This window comes from Barbus barbus (assembly GCF_936440315.1).
Source record: "Barbus barbus genome assembly, chromosome: 49".
Classification (NCBI taxonomy): Eukaryota; Metazoa; Chordata; class Actinopteri; order Cypriniformes; family Cyprinidae; genus Barbus; species Barbus barbus.
Window position 1 is genome coordinate 13,666,118 of NC_136727.1, and position 26,465 is coordinate 13,692,582.

At 37.4% G+C, this 26,465-nt stretch overlaps 1 protein-coding gene across 1 annotated transcript; it reads left to right on the plus strand.

The window, feature by feature from the left end:
* The first annotated feature begins 3,046 nt into the window (after positions 1-3,046).
* On the plus strand, positions 3,047-26,463 carry LOC306867710 (abnormal spindle-like microcephaly-associated protein). Its single transcript, XM_079413544.1, has 30 exons — positions 3,047-3,428; positions 4,256-4,399; positions 10,620-12,000; positions 12,161-12,229; positions 12,348-12,449; positions 12,528-12,674; positions 12,780-13,016; positions 13,849-13,916; positions 14,041-14,182; positions 14,325-14,455; positions 14,561-14,736; positions 14,902-15,047; positions 15,137-15,222; positions 15,369-15,581; positions 15,727-15,931; positions 16,065-16,207; positions 16,361-16,489; positions 16,581-16,775; positions 16,932-20,627; positions 20,739-20,888; positions 21,102-21,268; positions 21,357-21,516; positions 22,293-22,502; positions 22,961-23,110; positions 24,501-24,692; positions 24,889-25,081; positions 25,162-25,316; positions 25,443-25,619; positions 25,762-25,934; positions 26,026-26,463. The coding sequence occupies exons 1-30, from the start codon at positions 3,138-3,140 to the stop codon at positions 26,126-26,128; spliced, it is 9,531 nt and encodes a 3,176-aa protein (XP_079269670.1). The 5' UTR covers positions 3,047-3,137; the 3' UTR covers positions 26,129-26,463.
* Positions 26,464-26,465: the final 2 nt, after the last annotated feature.

Below are 26,465 nucleotides of genomic sequence, written 5' to 3' on the forward strand. Positions count from 1 at the left end.
TGGAGGGTCAGAAAGCTCTCGGATTTCATCAAAAATATCTTAATTTGTGTTCTGAAGATGAACGAAGGTCTTACGGGTTTGGAACGACATGAGGGTGAGTAATTAATGACACGATTTTCATTTTTGGGTTAACCATCCCTTTAAACTCTATCCCTTTCTTGAAATGGTCAGCAAACTCACATTCAGATCTACCTTTGTCAGTAAACTAGTGGTTTGAACCAAACCCTTGGACTGCTTTTTTTTCTTTCTTTTTTTTAATAATTTGTTATATTTAGATGTATGTCACAATATGGAAGAAAAGATCTGTCGCTACTTCCGTTACATTGCAACTTTATGATAATTTGGTTACTACACTGCGGTTACAAAAGATAAACCTAAACCGGCTGTGCCCACAAATTCTTACAAATGTCTTATCACTTTAAAGTTACGAGAAGGTATTTAACATTAAAAAATGCCACACTTCCACTTCAGTGTCAGTTAACGTATATACCTGACTGGTCACACACCTACACACCACAGGCCCTGCTGCTTTAGATAAAGCACATATATAAAAGCCTCCTTCCTGTATTCAGCTGGTCATTCTCAGAAGTGCCAGAGGAAACAATGCCCTGTTATCTGTCCAAAAAAATGGCTTAACCTCTGTGACAGCCCTATTCACGGTGCTCACAGTGCAAGGACGTTTGCAAACTTTGGAGTCTCAACAAAGCATCAAATTATGTCCCCATAGCAACCAATTCCACACTTCCAGCTTTCCTTTTGCAGGGGCTGCTATGGTTACCGGCAACAGCCATAAGTCAGTCATTTAGGGGGTGTCTAGAAACCCCATTCAAACCGTGCAGTCTGCAATGTCTTTTTATTTCAGACTGTGCATTGAGACAAAAGCTAATCATGCAAGCAATCATGAGCGCAATTTGGTTGCAATGTTGTTATCAGGATTGCCTCTCATTCACATTCAGGGACCATAGGGAAGACATGCTTATAGATATTAACTGATATGTTGGTTTATTGCATCAAAAAGTATCAAAAGCCATGTAGTCAATGACGTTTGAGCATGTTAAACACAACATTTATTTTACTTTGAAATCAAATGTCTATATTTGAACCTGTTCACCAGTTGGGACCCAAATTGTCTGTTTTGACGGATTTCGGTAAAATCAGCTTATAGGAAGTCTAGACCAGTGCTCAGCATGAGCCCACACTCATCCCAAAAACCCGAGGATGTCAAACCATATGTTCATATAAACAGTACTCTACAATTCCACTGTATCAAACTCAAATGCTATACTAAGGTAAAAATGCACACATTTAAATGCCATTTTCGCTCGTGATGAAAGCAAACCCAATCCTTTTAAATGTGCCTAGTGTCTAGAAAATGAAAAGAGCAGGTCTATTTTTAAGTGTCTTTGATGCAAAGCCTTTTATGTTCTTAAGTGCCACTGCGGCTGATGCGTTCGGGGTTACGATGCCCCTGACCACTCTCATGCAGAGCCGTTTCAAAGCAAAAGGGAATAATATCAAGCTATCAGATAGGCTTTTTCCATCAATAAAAGAAGAACATTTGAATTTAGTAAATACACTCTCACACACACACAAAAGTATAAACCATCATGAAGTGTTTGGAAGACTTTTTACATTTTTTCATTAAAAATTGCCTGAATGCACACTGTGTACAAGTTGCAGGACAATATGAATTCTACTAAAACAACCAAAAATAACAATATAGTACGTCTAAATCTCTGCTTTCTGACACACTATCCAACAAGTGGACCAACAATTATGTCATTACTGCATAAATCAACAGGTTGGGCTACTTACTTTCTGTCCACTGTAGCAGAAGAAACAAGCCACATGCAACTAATCTGAGCCACATTGAACCCAAAACCGTAAGATCCATATCCATACTTGGATGTCATTGTGATAGTGGGCAAGCTGGCATGATCACGGTGTGTTACTCAAGCATCCTCCAGTGTGTCTGTCTGTTTGTGGCTCTCTGAGTCTTAGGATGCTCTCATTCACATGCGCACCAATGAGGCGCAACTCTCTGTATCCTCAATACAAAGAGGCCCCTGGGGATTGGTGAAGACTTGAACAGAGAGGGGCCATCAAGCATGCTGTCTGAATAATAATTAGCAGCAGATGATAACATTGGATATTAAATAAGGAACAGAGGACAAAATGCAGCTACACTGTACTTTTCACCCTCTTGCAATCATGGCCTTCCATCCACTCCAATCGAATGACTTCACTCAAAAAGCTCTTATTTAATGCAAAATAGACCATGCAATCTGCCAGGATTCTTGGGTAAGAATTTGCAATGCCTTCCGGTTAGAGTTTAAACAACTAGCTCATTTGTCATGAACCTGTGCACTGGTGAATGTCATGTTTTTTTCTGTCATTTGTAATAATTCTCCACACAATTCTACATTATTTTGTTTTTGTATATTCTTTCTTTCCCCTTAATTTGTATGCTTTTTTTCTTATTATATTTTTTTTAAATGATGAGGACTAAAATAAAAATTCATTAAACAGAAAAAAAAGATTGAAAAGCAGAACGAAACTAAGAAAATAATAAATTTGTATAATAATAATAATTATTATTATTAAAAATCATCTTGCAATTCTACGTAGTCTACTTCTAAAAGGTAAATAAATATAACATTTTCATAAGATGTGAATATAAGAAATCATAATTTCCTAAATAATAATAATAGGCAATTATAATAATAATAAATTAAAAATCACCCTGAGCTACACATTTCGAAAGTACTAAAAAGTAGAATAACAGCCTAGACAAGCATAAGCATTGGCATTATATAACTAAAAAAAAACACATCGCTAATTTAAAACTAACTGCAACAGCCGTGCCCATGTCTGTCTGAACAACATTTCAATGTGCATGAAGCAGCCCTGCATTGTGGGCGTGTCTACATATTTTTAAATAAATCCTAGAACTTTGATTGGTTTTGCGTTTGCTTTTCTTTCCAGTGATTGGACAATTCTATCAGCTGCAACGAGCTGATTGGCCGTCTGGTCTGCACTCAAATTCAAATGTTCGACTACGCACTAAACGGTATTGTAGCTCACCATCACGAACACATGGATGTACTGAATCGTCGTTCATTTATATGAGTTAAAACATGTCGTTTAAAGTCGCGAAAGCAGAATGTTTGGACTTTAGTCCGACATTTGATTCTCACTGTAATCGCGATAAACCCGGCAAGGAAAACAACACTTCAGTTCCCGTGCTTAGTTTGCTTCAGTTCTCCAGGTCTCCTTTCGTGTCATTTGGGACGATCAAGTTGGGATCATCAAAATCTTTGCCTTTACGAATCGAAAATATTACCCAGGATGCATCAACGACAGTCATTGTGGATAAAATTGCAGTATCCAAAGGCTTTTCGGTTGATCAGACGACTTTTACAATACAAGTAAGAGAGCTGTGTGTCTAAACGATGCTTTCCAGCTAAACAAAGTGAAGAAAATCAGTTAATGTGCTTTAAAACACGTGCATATTACATTCATGTCTATGTAAAATTACTATCGTACTATGCAATGACAATGAGACTAGTTTAGTGTAATTTATTAGCTAACGTTAGGGTTTATTACAGAATTTACACATGCATACTCATAGCTATTATGTAGAGAAATAACTCGCCAAGAAATGAAAATTATTAATTCACCTAACTATCTGTTATTTGTTTTTTTTAATTCTGTGGAGCACACTGAAGTTGTCAAGCTCTTAAACTCAAGAACAGTACAATATAAGTTACTCTATATGACATTCTGAAACAACATTAGTTTTTTTGTCTTAAATTTAATTGTTATTTACTAAGTCATTATTCATATTGTGCTATCTAAATATGAGCATATTCAAAATTAGTGCCTTTTTTATTGATTACAAAACACACAAAGCAATGCCATTGTGAGTAGAAGTTGATGTCAAACCAGATGTGACATTTCTTGACGGACTATATTTGAGTATATGCAAAGGTTGTGCTGAGAAGATTATTGATTTTGTGTAAAAAAAAAAGAGGCCTAAATGTAACTGGAATATTGTGCAATGTGCATAACTATTATGCTGCTTTTTGTTGTTTTTGACAGCTCAGACAGTCCCTATTGACTTTCATTGTATGGAAAAGAGCTGCATTAACATTCTGCTAAATATCTCATTTGGAGCTGCGCCGAAGAATAGGTGCAAGTTTGGAACGACTTGAGGGAAAGTTACTTAAAAGTGCATTCTCTATTTATTTTTTAGCCTGAAGACAGCATTATTTTAACTGTCACTTGGACACCAGTGGACGAAGGTGGGGTTCGAGAACTCCTCAGCTTTGTTGCAAATGGAATTGTCAAACACCAGGCGATTTTGCTTGGGAAAGCAGTGGCGACAAAGAAGAAAAAGGTAATCTCTTTACACAGAGAATGGGGTAAACGTACCTGTTAAGCTCACCAAAATCTACATTGAAGCATTTTTACTGCACATGATATCGGTTTTTAAGGCAAGAAGTTATGTTAAAATAAAATCTCAATCACAATAATATTTAATTTGATTTTAAATGACAAAAGCATTTCAATTAAGATGTATATCATTAAATGCAAAAAGTCTGGCTGTGCTTAATGGGTACATTTTTGTACCCTTTAAGCACACCCCTGCTCCCAATAAACCCACATCATATGTTATTAAAAATTCTTGTTTATTTTAAACAATCTTTCTAAAGAATAATTAGAAAAACTTTTTATTTGAAGGTACAGAGTCAAAAAAAAAACAGAACACTAAAATCAAGCAACAAGGCATTCGAGTTGATTAGTTTGGCCTATATATTAAGTGAAATGTCATTCAAACACATTGCAACATCTAGACTAGTCCATGTTCAGCTAAGTAACACATAAGTAAATCAAACCTATAAAACATTTGATGTTTTTCTGAATTTCCACTGATTTACAGTCTGGAAAAGTTGACACTAGTTGCCAAAGGTCAGTCTGCAGATTTGAGTTGACAGATTTAATAGAAAATTATGTAGTGTGTGATACTTACAGACAGATTTTTTTGAGCTTCAGACTGATTCTCTCCAGTCGGTGGAGATCAAACATGTTTGATATTTTCAGCTGACTTTAGAACATATTGTTTTTTGAGATAATTACATTATCTCAAAAAAGCAAAGTTTTTTGAGATAATGTAATCTTGTTAAAACTGTTTTCATAAAATTGGTATCGAAAAAAGTATCGTTCAGGACCCGGTATCGAACTCAAGGTATCGTATCGATATCAAACATTTTTGAACGATACCCAGCCCTAATCAGAAGATATCTTGTTTCAACTGTGAAAAGATGTCAATAAACACTATTTTTCAAGTTCAAATCCACCAACGTTAATCTACTCTCCTGTCTGGTTTGTTTGTCGGACAAGAATTGCAGATTTGGCATTATGATTGCCTGTTAATGGAACCCCTGGCGAAGGGTCAATTGCGCAGCCAAGGTTGGACCAAGTTTAGAAATAAATGGGTGTAAAAAAATGACTGCAGTTAATGCCATATCCTGAACTTTTCACATGTTTCTTTAAATAGATTTGTAATGATGCAAGGTCTTTGTGTAATTTGCAGCGACCACTCATCATGTGGTGTGACCAATAATAGCAATAACTGTAAAAATAGTTAAAAATAAATTATCTAATTTCTGTGGCTGAAATATAAATAACTGCTATAGTATGCTTAAGTGAATGGTATTTAAAAAATATTTTTGTCAGTTTTATGCAATTTGCAGAAAAATAAGTCTGCTAACTACAATTAAGAAGGCAACTCTGAAATTATTAAAACAAAAATATAAGATCATTACACAAACTCAAAAGAAATGCAAATATTTTGTTTCTAAACGCTTCAGTTACTGAGAACATCTAAAAAAAAAGTTAAGCATGTTAAGGAAATTAATTAATTTTAATAAAAATCATGGTCGCACCACATTACATTTTTTTTTTTTTTAAGGCTATGGATGATTCATCTAGATGAAAAAACACAAAAATCACTTAATTTAAAATTTTAATATGACTTTGCGTACACAACCAAATATACAAAATATATTATTTTTGTGTTTTAAAATTTGCCTGTCGAAAATCCTTGTCAATGACCCATATATATATATATATATATATATATATATATATATATATATATATATATATATATATATATATATATATATATATATATATATATAACACACACACACCGGCCATACACCTGTTCAATTGCTTGGTAACACAAATTGCTAATCAGCCGTTCACATGGCAGCAACTCAATGCATTTAGGCATATAGATGTGGTGAAGACGACTTGCTGAAGTTCAAATCGAGCATCAGAATGGGGAAGAAAGGGGATGTGACTTTGAACTAGGGCTGAACGATTTTGGAAAATAATCTAATTGCAATTTATTTTTTTATTTTTATTTAATTTTTTTAACCAATATTAAAATTGGTAAGATTACGATTTAATATGCAATTTATTTTTTAAAGTCTTTGTTGAATAATACAGAATATAAAAAGACAAGTAATAAATCATTGTATAGTATGCAGTGTTGGGCATGTTACTTTAAAAAAGTAATTGGTTATATTTACTGAGTTACATCATTATAAAAGAAACTAATTACCAGGGAAAGTAACTATTGTTACTTTTTTTTTAATGTTCAAATATGTCAAATAACTTGTATGCCCCCAATTTTAAATGTTAAATGAATGAAATGATCACTAAATAGAATAAATTATTATTATAAAACATTGTACACTAATCTACACTTTTAATATTTCTGTGGGACAATGTGAGAGACACCTATCAAATTCAATTGATTACTGTAAATATTATCAACCCTGTACTTGGCAATAGAATCTCCATGGGCTTGTAATTGTTTTTTTTTTTTTTTTTTTTTACTCCCCAGACTAATATTAATTATCTGATTTTATATATAAATAAATATTTATTTATCTATCAACATGACAAATATGCATTCATACATGGTTATTCTAATTACTAAAGTTCTATCATCATTTATCATAATATCATATAATGTTTGACTGACAGATGCTAAGTGAGATATAAAAAAAAAAAAAACTGTGCCATTTTCCAAACATAAGCTTTTATATATATATATATATATATATATATAAGGACGTCTCCTTATGCGTTCTCTCGCTGTACTTTGATGTCATACACCAATCGATCTTCAAGTCGAAATCAAATCAAAACAAAATGAAGTTAAAGCTTGTTTTGAACAATTTCTTTGTCATCAGCAGATTGATTTTAAGTAGGGGAAAAAAATCGATTTAAATCGTAAATCAGATTTTTTTTCTTAGGCCATATCGCCCAGCCCTAGTCTCACCAGTATATTAATGGCATAAATAGAAATTTGAAAGTGAGCCTTGAATATTCAGTGTCTGAAGATCAATTTTCTTGATCTGGAAATAACTAAGCAGGCCAATGGTGCGCTACATACTTCCATCTTTAGGAAACCAACAGATCGAAATACGATTCTTAGAGCTAATAGTTTTCATCCACTCAGGCTGATTGAGAACATGCCTCATGGCCAATTTCAAAGACTGAAACGTATTTGCGATCGAGAGGACCATTATGAAATTCAATTACAGGACATGACCAGCAGATTTCGACAGCGGGGTTATGATTCAGGAGTTTTAACTAGGGCCACAGAGAAAGTTTAATCAATAGATGGGAAACAACTATTGTGTAAGAAGAAAAAAGTGCAACAAGGCTTCAATGATTATAATCGGGTGATTAATCATGAAGCAACACAAACTAAGCGTATAATATATTCCAATTGGAACATCATTGAAAGTGACAGCACCCTTAGGGCAATTTTTCAAGAAAAACCAATGGTCAGTTATAGATGTTCACCAACTATATGAAATAAGGTAGTACGCAGCTGTCTTCCTGCCCCTGAAAAGATGGGCTCGTTAGCAGGTAATTTTAGATGTGGGCGGTGTAAACATTGTGATAATATGGTGAGATGTAATAGTTTTACTGATGTGTTCTCTGGGAAAATATATCCAATTAAGTCTTTTATCAATTGCAATTCCTCGTATGTAGTCTATAGGCTAGAATGCGAGTGTGGACATTTCTATGTAGGTCAAACAAAGAGGATATTGCGTTTTAAGAGTGGCTGAACACAAATATGTTATTCGTGTGAAAAATGTTGTATCCAATGGCGAGGCATTATAATGAGGTGGGTCATGTCACTGAGAGTTCCCTTAAAGTGATTGGAATTGAATCTATCCCTTGTTCTATGAGAGGTGGAAATAGGCAGAAACCGCTTCTATCGCGAGAGACTTTTTGGATTCACACGCTCTGGGTGACTAAGTCCCCTAGAGTTAATGAAGAAATGGATATTTTACCATTTTTGTAATTTGCACCATTGATGTATAATTGTATTCCTACACTTTTGTATGTTTTATATATATATATATATATATATATAACATTTCTCTCTCTCTCGTACATTTTTTTTTTTTTTGTACTAAGAAGCTAGTCTTAGCCACACCCACATATTAACCAGCTGTTTTTGATGATTCATTGTTAACATCAGTTTAAGAATACCTGTTTGAGCAATTGATGTGTCCTGAAGAAGGCTGTTTTTGCCTAAACAGCTGTTTTCTCCACCACATCCAATGAGCATCAGTGGCTTTATAAAGAATCTGCTTCTGTTTTTTGTAAGAGTTGTATATTAATATTTTAAGTCTGTTTATTAAGTGTTTACATAGACGTTCAATGTGGAAGAGCTTTAAGGGAGCGGCAACCATTTTTAATTAATAAATATTACATGAAATTTAAAGGACAATATTTTGCAAAATGAATAATCTAGGTCATGTATTGAGTTTATACATAATTTAATATGAACAACTATGACAATATTTATGAAATTATACTTTTTATTATTGATGTCAGTCTGAAGCTGTGTTATTTTCATAGAAGTGCACCCTTTAAGGTCACCTTACAATAATATGAAATCTTTAAAAATAACAGCAGTGTAAAACCACAGACCAGCAATAAATTGTCAATTTATAATATTATAAATTAAAAAATACAAGCCAGTAATGCTGCCTGTGAAGTAATATATTAGCTTAGCACACAATCTTAGACGGCTATTCAGCCACTGTAGCATCTGGACTATGTTACTAAAATTTCCCACATTTCCCCGCCTATTTCACACATTTGAAATCCAGGTTGTAATATGCAAAATTTTAAACCTTTTTTAAATCTCTTAAAGCTGCAGTCCGTAGTTTTTTTTTATTTTTTTTATAAATCAATCAATATTTGAGTAAGTACATAACCAGCCAGCGTTCAAAACTATCGCCTTACTGTAGCCCGATTCACAAAGGTTATCTTATAATAATGTTTTCTAATTTGAGTGGTACGGGTAGGTTTTCACGGGAAATTCGAGCATGGCACTGCATCATTACTAAACAAAGAAGTTGTCCCGGCTAGTAGGCTATCGCATGTGAGGATCCTGCAGGTGACGCATCGTTTATAGCCTTTGCTCACAGCTGCTAGAATAATTCAATTTATCATTTTGATGGCGGATTGTAATCCAGAAAGGTTTATGTGTTAATGAAACACGTGAATGAAATGAAATTATATTCCAGTTTTAAATGTGCTTCTGATTACAGATATCTTGGGATTACACAAGATTTGTATTTTAAAGAAAACCAGTTCGAAGGGAGCGTAACTTTTTGGGTTAAAAGAACTTCTTAATATGAAATTCGAATGGTATGACAATTAGAGATTAGACCGTACAGAAATTGAAATCTACACACTAATACACACTATACTCAGTCACACAATGCTGATGTTGTTAACATTAATAATTTGAGAATACATTATAACAACAATAATACTTTGCACAATGTGATGTGAGCTAACCGATCAATAGGTTTAATCGCTGTTGATGGCGCGATTTATGGTAATGCTTTTTTCCTCTGTTGGGCAGAACGAACGTGGCAGACTTGTTACTTGTTCAGATGGCAATATATGGTGAAAATTCTTATTTGGGTCATATTTTACAAGACATAGGCTAGAATCTGATTTTGAAGTACAGTGAATATCCACACTGGTGCAGTGATTGACAGCCACACATTCACCTCAAAACATTAGATTAATCTGCGCTGGAGCCGTGCCGGATCACAACCCCACGCAAGCAAGATAATTCTGCAAGCAACTGCAATTCCAGGATTTCAAACAGAGATGGTGACAAAAAGGCAAAACTTATGGACTGCAGCTTTAATTTAGTGACAAGTAGTGAAATTTATCCAAAATATAGGCTTAAACATCTAAAAAATGCATGTTTAAGGGACTCCTCTTTTGGTGAAAGTTTTCAGACAGCTTTCAAAATGGCCGCCAGGCACATGGATACTTGTATCTCAGTGTGATATGGTCTTATTGACTTGAAATTACAGGAGGTATGTAGTAACAAACACATCAGTTGGTTAAGACCTCAAGTAGGATAACGCATTTATTTTATTTATAATCTGAGCTTAGAAATGGTGTGCTTAATGGGTACGTGAGCTTAATAGGTACGCTTACCCTATGTGTTTTAGCATGTTGAGTGCTTACAAATTCTTTATTTGCAGAAAACCTTATGGGATTCAATTAAAACCAAGAAGGGTGTCCCGGCGCCCTCAAAAGAGAAGAAAGTGTCTTCAGTGCCGATAAAGTCTGCAAATAAGACATTTCATGTCTCACGCCAGTCGCAGTACAGAAAACATAGAACATCCAACCCGTTGTCACCATTAAACCAGGAATGGTCTGCCTATGGGTCCAATGCTATTAGGAAGAATGCACCATCCTCCACTCCAGAGATGTCAAAGCCTGTTTTTGTGATGGAAAAGTTTGATGATATGCATTTGCAAAAGAACTCGCCAGTGGTCGTTTTAGTACCAGCAGAGAGATTTTTGGATACACCTGGTAACAAGGATGTGCCTTTTTCACGCAAAGCAGAGTGCAGAGAAATCACAAGGGTTTTGAATACAACTCTCTCTCCTGCCAGCACCCCAGAGAGGTTTGGAAATCCTTTGTGCTTTCAGAGTCCACTTCCCATGATTGGACAATTTGCACAAGATCAAAGTCGAGAGCCAGAGAAATCGTCTTTGTCTGTAAAAGATGCTCTGGACGTTATAGGATCAGATCTGTCGCATGCGGTGAGTCCGCCTAATGCTTGCTCAAGCTTTGATTTTTCTGATTCTCTTGAGTCAGAAAAACCGGATCCAGAAAGATCATTTAGAGCGACAGCAGTCATTTCACCACCAGTTGAAGTCGCTCACCCAAGGTTGACTTTCTGTGTGAAACCCAACAAAGTCATAGGCATTGAATCAAATCATGATGCAATTAGGCTCAAGGCGTTACCTTTTAGCACTGCCACAGTGACCAAATCTAATAAAGTGGATGACGCCCTTGTTCCTGATGGTCCCAAGAAGTTTCCTGTGAATTCTACCACAGTGACCAAAGGCAAAGTAGAAGCCTCTGTTGAGAGTCCAGGCTTGCGTAAGAAGAAAACTTCCAGACGCAGGCTCTTGGAGAAGACCGTGGAGCTCTCAGAAGCTAGTAATGCAGAATCCAACACAAGTTCTCCTGACAGTGCTTTACCTGTCATCAGCTCAGATTCAAGTCCAGATGTGGCACTAGAGTCCAAATTTTCTGTAACTTCAATGTCTCCCATACGACCTCAAGTTTTGACCACGGTTAGCAGTCCGTCAAGCGGTCTGGAGTTGGCAGCCGGTAACGTCTCTGACAAAGTGCAACCAGGTCTTTATCAGGACCAGTTTCCTTTGCAAAGCAGGACATCTGTGCAGAGTAAAAAGAGAAAAAGTGATGAGTTTTTGAGAGGTCAGTCAGAAGACAAGACAAACGTCCAAGCAAAAAAGTGTCGTGCTCTGGCACATGCGACAGAGGGACCAAGCCATGAAAGAACGTTAACTTCAAGGTCCACATCTGGACCGCAACGCAAAGCTATAGGTAAGCCAACTGTACTCATTGTGCATGTCATACTAGTACACATTATAAAATACATGCTGGTATACATTATTTGAGATATTTGGTCCAAAATATCTGAAGTTTAATATCCAAATAATTTGGACATTGAGTTTAACTTTCATTTAATTTTTTTCCCCTAAAGCTCCACCAAGCTCAAGAAAGTTCACAAAACCTCCACCAAAGAAATCCTCTCCAAAAACGACTCAAAAAGGTAAGAATAAATTGTTCCTTTTTAGAATGGCATGTCTTTTAAAATAAACTTTGAATAACGTGTACTACAAGTTTAGTATGGCCAAGGATACCATTTTAAATGTTTTTAACTCATATAGATGGCCGGTCTGTGAAGTCACTGTGCAGCTCGAGCCGAAAGCCTGCAAGGATAGTGGCTGTAGCGCAGGCCAAACTGACCTTTATAAAGCCGTCACAGACTGGTATGTTTTTACAGCTACTTTCTTATAATTTCTGGCATAATAATGGCATAACTTGCTTATATTGTACAATCTTGACAGCCATACCAAGGCATCCTCTGCCATTTGCTGCAAAGAACATGTTTTATGATGAGCGATGGATTGAGAAGCAGGAGCGGGGCTTCACCTGGTGGATGAATTATTTTCTCACTCCTGATGACTTTAAAGTTGCTACTGAAGTTACCAAAGGTTGGTGCTTTTGTTTTCCTTCATGTAAGATTTTGAGTCTTTTGCTTTAAGTAAATTCAGCAGCATTCTTGTAACATCTTTCTTCCTTTTATTGTGTATTCTTAGTGAATGCCTTATCGTTAACTATGGGGAACGACAAATTCAACATACCCAAAGCACCAACAAAAGAAGAAATGTCTTTTAGAACCTACACAGCCCGTCAACGGCTAAACCGCCTTCGGCGAGCAGCTTGCAAGCTTTTTACGTCAGACACCATGGTTAAGGCCATCCAGAGACTGGAGCTGGAAGTAGAGGCCAAGAGGCTCCTTGTGCGAAAGGACAGACATCTCTGGAAGGACATAGGTATGAGATGCAAATGATGTTTTGTCATGATTGTGAATTATGCTTGTATGACATGGGAAATCTCTTTATTCAACTAGTTGTTTGTTGTAACAAGCTGTCAAACGATTTATTCACATCCAAAATAAAAGTTTTTGTTTACATACTGTATATGTATGTGTACTGTGTATATTTATTATGTATAAATACACACACATTCAGTATGTATTTTGAAAATATTTACATGTTTATAAATTATAAAATAAAATAAATTTTTTATACTTTATATTATATATAAATATTTAATATAAACGTAACATATTTTTCTTAAATATATACATGCATGTTTATTATATATATATTACACACACACCATAAATATACGCAGTACACACTCATATTATGTAAACCATCTTTTATTTTGGATGCGATTAATTTTGACAGCACTGATTTTTACTTTAATATATTTTAATTTCAGCATCATTACTCCAGTCTTCAGTGTCAAATGATCCTTCAGAAATTATTCTAATATTCGAATTAGTGCTAAATAAACATGTTTTATTATGATCAACAGTTGTGCTGCTTAATATGTCTGTGGAAACCGTTATAGGGTTGTTTTATAGGATTCCTTGATGAACTAAAAAAACTTTTAACGTTACATGTCATTACTGTCAGTGTTTATCAATTTAATCTGTCCTTCCTGAATAATAATATTAATAAAAAAAAACAATCATATTACTAAAAACACTCTCTTTGCTAAATATTTGTTTTAATGGGCAATTTTTAGTTTTAGTTTTTCAGCAAGCCTCTTAAGGTGAATCTTTTTCAAATTGTTCACCTTTTATTTATTTCTCAGGTGAACGACAAAAAGTTCTTAACTGGTTGCTATCGTACAATCCACTTTGGCTGCGAATCGGACTTGAGGTATTTATTTTTCTTTGTGAAAGCATAATATTCATTTTGTTTGTTGATCAAATTCTTTAATTGAATTAAATGACTACATTTCGAATTCTCGATGACATGTCTTTTACTCATTCCTTTTTTTCAGACAATCTACGGAGAGTTAATATCACTTGAAAGCAACAATGATGTCATGGGACTGGCCATGTTTATTCTTGGACGTCTCCTGTGGAACCCAGACATAGCCGCTGAGTTCAGACACCCTAAAGTGCTCCATTTGTACAGAGATGGTAACTGAATTTATTTGATTTATTTATTCTTTTTTATGCAACCTGTTTTATTTTGTCTTTATTTTTTTAATCATTTTTATTACTTTTGCAAACATTGTGTCTGTTAGAACAGGTTCTTTATTTTTTCACTTTTATTCATCAGGTCACGAGGAGGCGCTCTCTCGCTTCACTCTAAAGAAACTAATTCTGCTGGTCTGCTTTCTGGATAAAGCCAAAGAGTCTAGACTGATCGAACATGATCCTTGTTTGTTCTGCATGGATGCTGAATTTAAGGTATGTGGCTTTATATTGTATAAAAAATGTAGAATAAAGGTGGTTAAAACAAGGAATTTAACAATGGTGCACTTTTTTTAATCTATTTTTTATCTTTCCCTACAGTCAAGCAAAGATCTGCTACTGGCATTTTCTCGGGACTTCCTCAGCGGTGAAGGCATTTTGTCACGGCACCTCAGCCACTTGGGCCTAGCAGTATCCCATGTTCAGACTCCTCTGGATGAGTTCAACTTTGCTGTGAAGAATCTTGCTGTTGATTTGAGATGCGGCATTCGTTTGGTGTATGTTTGATTTGAAAATTTTGATTGCATGCTTATTGTTCATGTGTCATAATGAAATGTTATCGCTGTTGTTACCCAAGCCAATATTTAGATATTTGATATTTAACAAGCCACCAAAATCCCATTATATACATCTTCATTAAATGTTTCTATATTCATCTTCAGACGGGTCATGGAGCTCTTCACTCTGGACTGGACTTTGTCTAGAAAGCTGCGGATACCTGCAATTAGCCGCCTGCAGAAAGTGCACAATGTTGATGTTGCACTGCAGGTTCTGAAAGACAAAGGTGTTGACCTTAAAGATGAGCATGGTGAGTTTCATGACCGTAAATAACTAGCAATGCCTTTATAATTTGGGGGAAAAAAAACTCACTCTGAATTTGCCTTCATTATCTTGAAGGAATGAACATTGGCTCCAGAGACATTGTGGATGGACACAGGGAAAAGACCCTAAACCTTCTGTGGAAAATCATATTTGCCTTCCAGGTATCAACCAGGGCCGAATAACATATTTTCCAGTCCACTTTTATGATAAATAATTAGTTTGACTGTGGCTAATTTTTTATCTTCCAATATTGTACGTGACCTTTTAAACACTGACCTTACATTCTGATGTACTTTAATTTTCATAGGTGGACGTGCTACTTGATGAAAATCAACTCAAAGAGGAAATCAGTTTCCTCAGGAAAACATGGAGGACTAAAAAGAAGCTGGCCTCATTAATGGCTAACAATGGGGTTGCAGTGACAAGGATGAAGTCAAGACAAGAATTTGAACATCCGAGCCAAAAAGTGACACTGCTCATGGACTGGGTCAATGCTGTTTGTGAGTTCTACAACATAAAGGTGAGTTGCATTAAAGAAATAGTTTGCTCGTTTATTCACTCTGTAGAGAGTTAATACTACATGTTTTTTTGTTGTTGTTGTTTTTAATAAGGTGTCCTGCATAGGATTCTTCTCTGAACAAAATCTCTCCATTATGTTTTTCCAGGCTGAAAATTTCACGGTGTCATTCTCAGATGGCCGTATCCTGTGCTACCTCATTCATCATTACCATCCTAGTCATCTCCCTGCAGAAGAGATTCAACAGAGAACAACGCAGACCATTGAATGTGGCCATCGTGGCAGAGTGGAGCTCAATAACTCCTCGACTGACTCGGACTGCTCTTTTGAAAATTTGCTCACAATACAAACTGGTACTTTGAGGAAATTACTTATTTTATTTACTTATTTATTTTAAGATTAAGCATTCCTATAATAGTGTGGTATTTTATACAGTTTAACACTGTAAATGTCTCAGAACGGTTTGCTTTTTTGCCTTGGGTTCAGAATCCTCGCCAGTGGACTTCAAAGAGCTACTTGAGAATGAGAGAAGTAACTTTCAGTTAGTGAACACTGCCATGTCTTATCTTGGAGGGGTGCCTGCTATGATAAATCCAGAGGATATGTCCAACACTATCCCAAATGAAAAGGTAAAAATAATTGTATATTGTAATCCCCTTCCACATTTTGGGTTAGCAGTAAAACATACTTATTGGAAAAAAAAAACAGGTTGTGTAGAAATACTTTTCATATTAATGTATATTTAATGTGCGTTGATAAATTGTGACTATTTTTTAACTCAGGTTGTCACATGCTACCTCTCCTTCCTCTGTGCCCGTCTTTTGGATCTCCGCAATGAAACAAGAGCAGCCCGGGTCATCCAGGGTGCATGGCGGAAATATAAGCTACAGAAGGACATTGAGCTTATTCAGGTATCGGTACAGTTTTTCTACTTTTAAGCTGCTTGGAACCTTGCTGTGCTTAGATTTTTTGTCTTATATTGAATATGCTCTGTATGCACAGCAAAGGAACCTGGCTGCTACTAAAATTCAAACCCTTGTGCGGAAGTTCATCTTGAGAAGAAGAATGATCAGACAGAATAAGGCAGCCATCATGATCCAGACACTCTGGAGAGGACACGTTGCACGGGAAAAATTGAGAGTGCTGAAAAAAGAGAAACGGTTTGCTCTTCAAAATGCAGCTGCAACTGTAATTCAGGTATATTCAGGATTAAGACAACATGTAATACAGCTCATCCTGTACCACTGTACCTAGTAAAATTGTAATATTTCAGCAGTTAGCCAATTTATAGATCAATTAAAGATCTATCTCTAGATGGCTAATCTTAATTAGAATTTTCTTGTCCTCCCATAGAAAACATACAAAGCTTGGAGGATTCAAAGTCTCCTAAAGAAAAACCATGCTGCCTCTGTAATCCAAGCAGCTTTCCGGAAGTGGCACGTAAAGAAATTGCAGGAAAGAAATGCTGCAGCCTTGCGCATTCAAGCATGGTACAGAATGCAGCGTTGTAAATCCCAGTACCTGGATATGAAAAGCAAAGCAGTTTGTGTTCAAGCATGGTTTAGAGGTCAGCTTCAAAGATGCAAGTTCCAGACTTTAAAGAAAAGGCATGATGCTTCAATTGTCATTCAGAGTGCATTTAGGGCCTACCTCGTCAGACAACACGCATCTAAAATGAAGCAAAATGCAGTCGCGATTCAGAGGTGGTTCCGAGCATGCATGCTAAGGAAAGCAGAACAGAAGAGATACTTCAAGATTAAATCGGCAGTTCTTGCTCTGCAAGCAGTTTTCCGTGGCTGGAAGGTCCGACGATCTGTGGCTCAGCGCCTCCAAGCTGCACTTCTGATTCAAACTGCTTTCAGGCGGTTTATGGCTCAAAGGTACTATTTATGTTTAAAAAGATTGGCCATTGTTCTGCAACAGAGATACAGAGCAAAAGTACTTGGAGACAAATTACGACAAGAGTATATGACTCTTAAACTCGCTTCAGTGACAATTCAAGCAATTTGGCGAGGACGAGCTGAGAGGAAGAAGATCAGTCAACTCCACAGATTTGCCAGAATCATTCAGTCAAACTACCGTAGATTTGCAGCACAGACACGGTTTTTGGAAATGAAACGGGCTGCTGTAGTCATTCAAAGAAAATACAGAGCCGTCAGAGATGGATGGAAGGTGTACGCAGAATACACTGAAATTAAAAGAGCGGCCATTGTGTTACAGAGTGCTTATCGTGGCAAGAGAGCGAGACGAGAACTGCAGAAGAAAAACAAAGCAGCAACTTTGATTCAGTCTGTGATAAGAGCACATAGGTGCCGTCAGAGGTTTTTATCTCTAAAATGTGCTGCTATTTTCATTCAGCAACACCATCAGGCTTTAGCACTAGGACGGTTGGAAAGAAGCCATTACGTCCATTTGAGGCAGGCAACTATGACTCTACAGGCCCTGTATCGGGGTTCCAAAGTGAGGCAAAATCTGAGACGAGAGCATCAAGCCGCTACTATCATTCAAGCTCAGTTCCGAATGCATAAGGTACGCGTTGCCTTTCTTGCTGCAAAGTGTGCAGCTATCATTATACAGCAGCAATACAGAGCCTACAGAGTTGGCAAATGCATGCAAGCTACTTACTTGCAAACGAAAAATGCCGCTGTAGTTATTCAGTCAGCATTCAGGGGAATGAAAGTTCGTAACTACTTAAGAAAATCTCACCAAGCTGCAACAGTGATTCAGGCACATTTCCGTGGACATTCCCAACTCAAGAAGTACCAAAGACAACAGTGGGGCGTATCAGTTTTACAGCAACGATTCAGAGCAGTGATGAATAAAAATGCTGTCATGAAGCAATATGCGGCCATAAAATCAGCTTCCATATGTATCCAGTCAGCTTTCCGTGGAATGATGGTGAGAAAGCAGATTGCAGAAAGGCACAAATCTGCAAAAACGATCCAGAAGACATATAGAGCATACAAGCAACGCCGTGATTACCTTGCTCTCAGAAATGCCACTATTCATATTCAGCAACAGTATAGAGCAATTGTAAGTGCAAGGCAACAACGCAAACAGTTTTGCTCCTTAAGAGCAGCCGCCATCACTTTGCAGTCTATGTACCGAGGGATGAGTGTAAGGAAAGAAATCGATAGAAAGCATAAAGCGGCCGCTGTGATTCAGGCAATGTACAAAATGTACAGAACTCGAGTGTCATTCCAAGCTATGAAACTGGCTGCATTGGTCATACAGAGGCAATACAGGTGCCATATGCTGAGAAAAGAGGAGCGAAAGAACTTTTTGAAGCTACGGCGTAGTGCAACTGCAATTCAGGCAATTTACAGAGGAAACCGTACACGCCGTGACATTGCTAGAATGAATTTTGCAGCCTCAGTCATTCAACGAAAGTACCTTACCTACAAACAAAGAAAGCGCTTTTTGTCCGTCAGAGCTGCTGTTGAATTCTGTCAACAACACTATCGAGCCATTTTGGTAGCAAGGCGCGATCAGAGAGATTATCTTGCTAAACGCCAAGCTGTTGTTGCAATCCAAGCAACTTTCAGAGGAATGCAGGTCCGTCGACGGATCCGAAGAGAGCATGAAGCTGCAACACTCATTCAGTCCCATGTGAGAAAGCACAACCTCAAGTTGCACTTCCAGCGACTTCGGTGGGCAGTCTGTACTGTTCAGCAGCGTTTCAGAGCTATCAAAATGATGAAACGAGAGATGGCAGCACTGCAGCAACAGAAGAGTGCTGCATTGATTCTGCAAGCAGCCTATCGTGGCATGAAGTCCAGACAGACTTTGAAGCAAATGCATCAGGCTGCCACCACTGTTCAGGCAACTTTCAGAGCTTATAGTGCTCGTAAACGATATTTAGCCATGAAATGCGCTGCCATTGTCATTCAGCAAAGGTACCGTGCCACAAATGTAGCGAAACGTCAAAGAAAGCATTTTCTTGAAATGCGCCAAGGTGCACTTGTTCTTCAGGCATGTTATAGAGGTCTTAAAGTTAGAAGGAATCTACTACAACAGCGTCAAGCAGCTGTCTTGATTCAGTCTTGTTTTAGGAGACACAAAGAGATGGTTAAGTACAAGGCCATGAGGTTGTCAGCTATCATTATTCAGAGCCATTACAGGTCAAAGATCCAGGCTCGAGCAGATCGTGAGAACTATCTATGTTTAAGAAAGTCAGCCATTGTCATTCAAGCAGCTTATCGAGGACACTCTCTAAGGAGACAATTGACAGAAAAGCAAGAAGCATCCATCATCATACAGGCTGTTTTCCGGATGTACCTGCAGAGGTCAGCATTTAAGAGACAGCGCTGGGCAGCCAGGGTTCTCCAGCAGAGGTTTAGAGCCCTGAAACTTCGAGATGAGCAGATGCGTAGATACCAGCAGGTAAGAAATGCTGCTGTATGCCTGCAGAAGTCGTTCAGAGGGATGAAGGGGAGAGAACTGGCCAGACAGACCAAGGCTGCAAGAACCATCCAGTCCTACCTAAGGATGGCTGTCCAACGCCAGCGTTTCTTGAAAGAAAAAGCTGCAGCAATCACGATTCAGTCTGCGTACAGAGGTCATTGCGCCAGAGTTCAGCATGCCAGGATGCAAGCAAGCGCATCACTCATCCAAAAGTGGTACAGATCATGTAAACTGGTCCAGAAAGATCGGAATTGTTTTGTTGCTCTTAAGCAAGCTACGCTTACCTTGCAATCTGCATTGCGTGGAATGCTAGCAAGGAGGCTTGCAAAACAAAGGCGGGCTGCAATCAAGATTCAGTCTGTAATGCGCATGCACGTACACCGCAAGCACTACGTGACGCTCCGCTCAAGTGTCCTGAAGTTGCAAGCTCATTACAGAATGTTTGTGGACCAGAGAAGATACTGCAGATTGCAGGCTGCAACTGTTACTCTCCAAAAGCATTACAGAGCTCATAGGGCAGCAGTGGAGCAGAGGAGCAGTTATCTGAAGACACTCCAGAACATAAAGATCCTTCAGGCCAGAGTGCGTGGACATATTGAGTACAGAACATTTCAGAGATTGCGTGCAAGTGCCATCACAATTCAGGTATGCAATTCACTGTACTTGTATTTTGTCTTGTCATTTGTTTTATCCTGTATCACTTTGGAAATTCAACAGGAGTGACTAGGCCAAACTTTATTTTTAACCCTCAAACAGGCCCATTATCGGGGGATGATTGAAAGACGCAGGTTTCAGCATCTCAAGGAATCTGTTTTGGTTATACAGGAGCATTACAGAGCTTTTCGGCTCTGCCAGAGAGAGCGTGCACAGTTTCTTCAACTGCGAAAGTCAGCTGTTGTGCTACAAGTAAGCATGTAACAACTCGAAAACTACATTTGATTAAACTATTTATTTTTTTCCCTGAATCTCTGGCACCTGTTACTGCAAAATTCCTACTTCTGTTTTTGTTTATTTTTTAATGTACACTTTTGTGTTTCTGCTGATGTTCCTATTTGAGATTTTTGGATTTAAGTGTATATATTTGATTTTCATATTTGGTTTATCTCTGGCTAACCTCAGACAGCATTTCGGGCTTATCAAACAAGACAACATGCTATGCGAGCACAGGCTGCCCAGAAAATTCAGGCCTGGTTTCGAGGACGCATAGCTAGACGAAACTACATTTTAAAACGAGCTGCTATTGCAACCATTAGTCGGTGTATTCAAGCAAGACGCCAACGTTCAAGGTAACATATAAAGGATATTTTATTATTCTCTTCTACTTTTAAATTGTCGTATGGATTTACAACATGACCATTTGTCCTCTACTCCAAGATTTCTAGCAGTCCAGCACAGTGTCAGAGTCATTCAGCAAAGATGGAGGGAAACTCTAATCGCCAGAAAACAGCATGCTGACTTCCTGAGGTTTAGAAAGTCTGTTCTATACATCCAGGCGTTTTGGAGAGGTCAAAGAGTGAGAGATTCCATTCAAAAGGTACTTGTTCTTTTTGTGGGAATCAGTATTTATTAGAAAGGAATTGCTAATATAATTCTGTCTTTATAGGGCAGTCGTGTTTGACTTATACTGACACCTAGTTGTGTGGAAGCAGCATTACATTAAAGGAAAGCTTACAATTGCTGCTGTAGATATATGCTGTCAACTAACATTAGCATTCCATGAGTGAGAGTATTGAATAATAATAGATTACTGAGATGTAGTTAGTGGTATTTGGCTGGTTAAGTAATCATGACGTGACCCACTATTTAATAAGAAAAAAATAAAAAGATTGAGTGCACCTTTTAAATGTTAGTGAACTTTGCTTTGAAATGTCACACTGTTTTGTCACCAGTTTGTATAAATTCCGGTAAGTAAAATAGACTTTGTACAGTGATGACATTGCTCTGTAAATACAGTGTCTAACTAAAGTTTGTTATTTGCAGATAACGTTTCTGGGAAACCGTTATCAAAGTCCATTCTTCATTTATACAGAAATTGACATCCTGTGTAATTTTGCTTGTATTGGCAAATATTTATTTTGGTCTGTTAGGTCTTGACTGATTTTTAGAATAATTGGGGCAATTGTGTTGTGGTACATACTAAACTTTTGCTTTGACTTACAAAGAACTGCTGAAGCTATAGAAACAATCCTGTTATTCACAAAGAACTGCTGAAGCAGCTATAGAAAACAATCCTTTCATTCATAAATGTATTTTGACATGTTGTTTAGCAACTTTTGAAATCATCACTAAGCCTTCTATTCTTTTTCACAGAAAATAACAGCTGCTGTGAAGATACAGTCAACTTTCCGAGGCTTTAGCCAAAGACGTCGATATCACCAACAGAGAGATGCTGCCATAATTCTACAGCGCCATTTCCGATTTTTACAGCTGGCCAGAATTAAGGAAGAAAATTTAAGACGACGACACAATGCTGCTGTCTATCTTCAGGCTTTGTGGCGTGGTTGGCTTGTGAGAAAACGGGCAAGTTTTCTTTATATCTATGAGTAATCTTATTGACTTGCATAAGTAATTGGCTGTATAAAGGATTTGTTCACTTCCAGAATGAAAATAGTCATTTACTCACCCTCCACTTGTTCCAAATCTGTACGAGTTTCTTTCTTCTGTTAAACACAAATTAAGATATTGGTATTCGAACGGCTGATGGCAGTCAATGGTGCTTATCAACTGATTGGATACCAACATTTTTCCAAATATTTTGTGTTCAACAGAACAAAGAAACTCAAAGATTTGGAACACATGGAAGTGAGTAAATGATGACAGAATTTTTATTCTGGAAGTGAACTTATCCTTCAAGTAATCATTCAACAACCAACTAGTTGGAGTAGGTTACTTAATGCCCATCCATGATCCTTGAGTCAACTGATGGGACTGAATATACTAAAAGTTAATAAATGTGTATTAACCTTTTCCCTTAATAGATGAAAGAAATGGCTTGTGCTGCAAGACGCCACCGTTTCACAGCTGCTGTTTATCATCATCTCTGTGCATTAAGGATTCAGAGAGCTGTGCGAGCACACTGGGCTCTTAAATCCGCCAAGAAGAAGATCTCTTCGGTCCTATACATCCAGGTACATTTAATCATCAAAATAAAAACATTTCTTAATTACAGAGAAGGAATTACATGTTTTTGTTTTCAAAGTTCACAGATTTTCAACCAGCTTTGCATTGTTACAATGTTGGTTGTATATAGCCCTATTCGGACGGGACTAGTTTTACAGGGGGTCCTTGGAGAAACTTGTTTCACAGATGTATTTTGCGATTTTAATCCCGTCCGAATCTGCCACGTCTGTGTTTTTCTCACACGACCTCTGTAATAATTCCAGAGCAAATTACCTACTGTTTTTCAACAAACTCAGTGATCCTCTGTGATTAGTGAGAAAACTAATCCCGTCCGAATGCAAATGTCTGTGATCGCCGACGATATTTATAAAAAATTTTTCCCACAATGCATTTCCTTGTGTCTTTTGGCCAGTGTGAACTACCGTACCGCATTTTTTTTTTTATTTTTTTTTTTTAATACGTTTGAATCCTGGCAAAGAAATAAAAAAATAACAATAATAAAATCAATATTCAGATCACGTACACTGTTAAGACTGGCTACTATAATATCAGCAGCAGATTAACGTTACTCACCTTCATTTCTGCACTCAATTATGTTTTAATTACATATATACCTTGAAAGGAAAATTAAACATGGTTTTACTTCAAATAAAAAAAATAAAGTTGAATTAAAGTAACCACACAATAACCATGCTTTTGCTATACTATCCATATAGCTTCACCATGGTATTTGTAGTAAAACTTGTTATACTGGCAGTGTCCCAAATGGAACACTTCGTGTGCACTTGTGGTCTTACAGACTTACAATGGCCGCCGTGTGCTCGTGTCCGTTAAGTCCATTCATTCACAAGTCCGTCATTTTAGCATTCAGAAGGGTGCTCGCGAGCGCCCCCTTTGCGGCCATTATGCGCCCTTGATATGCATTTCTGCCGAGCCTGCACTGGGACAAGCTCCGCAGCAGACTTCTACCCGACAGTCAAAGCGGCATTACGTCACAAAAGTGCGGATTCAGAGGATGACCGTAAGGGTTTAGGGTGTAATTTGGGACAGGGCTACTATCAATCCGAATGATTAGCCTATACACACAGCGCGCGTGATCCCTGCCATGCCCAGATGTCCAAAACAGACCCTCCCACCTCTGTAATAAACACGGAGATGTTAGTCCTGTCCGAATTGGTACAAGAAAATCGTAGGCCTCTGGTGATAAGAATCGAAACTCAAATGTAGTTTAGAAAACTAGTCCAGCCCGAATAAGGCTTATGTAAATTAAAAATGTTACTTTTTATGTTACCTGCATTGAGATACTTTGAGTGATAAATAAATGGAGATATCTTGGTGCAGATAACAGAGAAAGGGTACACTGTTACATTTCTCTCTTCCTCTGCCCCACTTTTCTAGCAATGTTTTAGGGCAAAGCTGCAAAGAAAGAGATACCTTAAAGACAGAGAAGACATCATCAAGACCCAGAGGGCAGTGAGAACTTGGTTACATCATCGCAACAAAGCTGCTATTACTATCCAGCATGCAGTTAAGAAGCTCCTTCTGAGATGCCGCAAGGAGAGGCTACAACATGGAATAATAAAGGCACAGGTATGGTGTCTTAAATGACTTATTTAAATATTTATACATGTAATGTATTCACTATTTACTGGTTTTTCACTATTTACCAGTATAACTTGGTTTCTTTAGGCCACAAAAGTGTTAATGTAGGTGTTGGAAGTGTTTTCTATTTTGGGTGAACAACTATTAATTAATGAATTTTTATAATTGAATTAATTGTTTTAAGGCGCTCTGGAGGGGTCATCGTTCAAGAAAACATCACGACACAAGCAAAGTCATTTCCATGAGGTGCCGTCTCAGGGAAGTAAATCGAGGGGTGAAGGAAGAAGACAAGCTTTGTAACAAGACAGCAACAGCATTAAGCTACCTGCTTGGACTTCAAAATTATGCTTACATTCTTGCAGCCTTGAAACATTTGGGTAAGATCTTGTTTTTAAAGTTTGGAGGCTGGCTGATTCATAAAATGATAGCTAACTTTATCTTTTTGTCATGGTTAAAGAAACTGCCACAAGACTTTCTCCAGAGTGCTGTGAACATCTTGTTGAAAGCGGAGCAACACACACCATCTTCACTCTGATAAGGAGCTGCAACAGAAGTGTGCCTTCAATGGAGATCATCACATTATCCATCCAAGTTCTTCTCAACTTATCAAAGGTATGTTGCTTCATAATTAAGGAATTAGGGTTGTTAGTTACAAATTTGTATGAAATCACTTAATATGCTGATTAATTAATTGCATATAACATTGCTGATTTGTGCTTTTTTCAATATATTTTTCAGTACAACAGAACCATTGATGCAGTTTATGATGTGGACAACTCTGTAGAAACCCTCCTAGATCTTCTGCAGATCTACCGGGAGAAGGCTGGAGATAAGGTTGCAGAAAAAGGTGGCAACATCTTTACCAAGGCTTGTTTTCTCTTGGTCCTCTTAGTCCAGGATGAAAGGAGAGCAATGGTGGGTGTTTTGCCTTAAGCAACTTGGTTCAATAACAGTTGAAATAAAAAAAAGTGCTATCAATACAGCCCCGCTTGTATTGAACCTGTATCAATTTTAATGCCATGAAAGCAATTCATTTTGAAAAGTTCTTTTCACACAGGAGGTTCGAAACCTTCCAAAGGTTTCAGATCGCATTCACAGCATATACCGACTTACACGTCGAAAGTGCAAGATGGATGCTGAGAGAAACAAAGTCAAGCAGAAAATGAACACCTCTCTCAATGGAAGCTTCCTCCTCCAAGCCACCCCTCGAAAATCAAAACCTGTGGCCAGGTATGCAGTTATTTACTATCTATAAAACATTTTTCCATAGTCTGTGTTGTAGGGAAGACACTGATCCCATCAACCTTCTGATTTCCCTCAGGTTTGCTCCCGACTGGGTTCTACGGCGTGACAAATTAAAGGACATCGTGGATCCTCTTCGTGCCATTCAGATGCTGGCAAACGCTCTGGCTATTGTGCCTTGAAAATATTGCAGCAAGGAAAAATCTCTATATTACCTGTGCACTGCCAAAGTGTTTAATTGTTGCTCAGAATTGTGCACCCTTGTAAATATTGTGTATTTTTGTATTGTGAATATTTTTAATACTTTGTTTTATCAAACTTTTGTGGATGACTGTTTTTATTGGCGCATTGGGGTCTGTGCTAAAATATGTGATGTTAACTCTGAGATTCTGTAAATACAATGCAGTTTGGAATTGATTTATTTTAAAGCGCTGGAATTGAATATTAAAAAGAACCACAGCTTGTTCTGGTGCCATTCTTGACTGAAATAACAGAATTAAAACAACATTAGTGAGCCAA

Excerpts from the sequence above, each read along its gene's own strand:
- LOC306867710 (XM_079413544.1), top strand. The coding sequence starts at position 3,138 with ATGTCGTTTAAAGTCGCGAAAGCAGAATGTTTGGACTTTAGTCCGACA. Across the intron at positions 15,932-16,064 it reads TTTGCTCACAATACAAACTG|AATCCTCGCCAGTGGACTTC; the intron begins GTACTTTGAGGA and ends CCTTGGGTTCAG. Across the intron at positions 22,503-22,960 it reads GTTGGCTTGTGAGAAAACGG|ATGAAAGAAATGGCTTGTGC; the intron begins GCAAGTTTTCTT and ends TTCCCTTAATAG.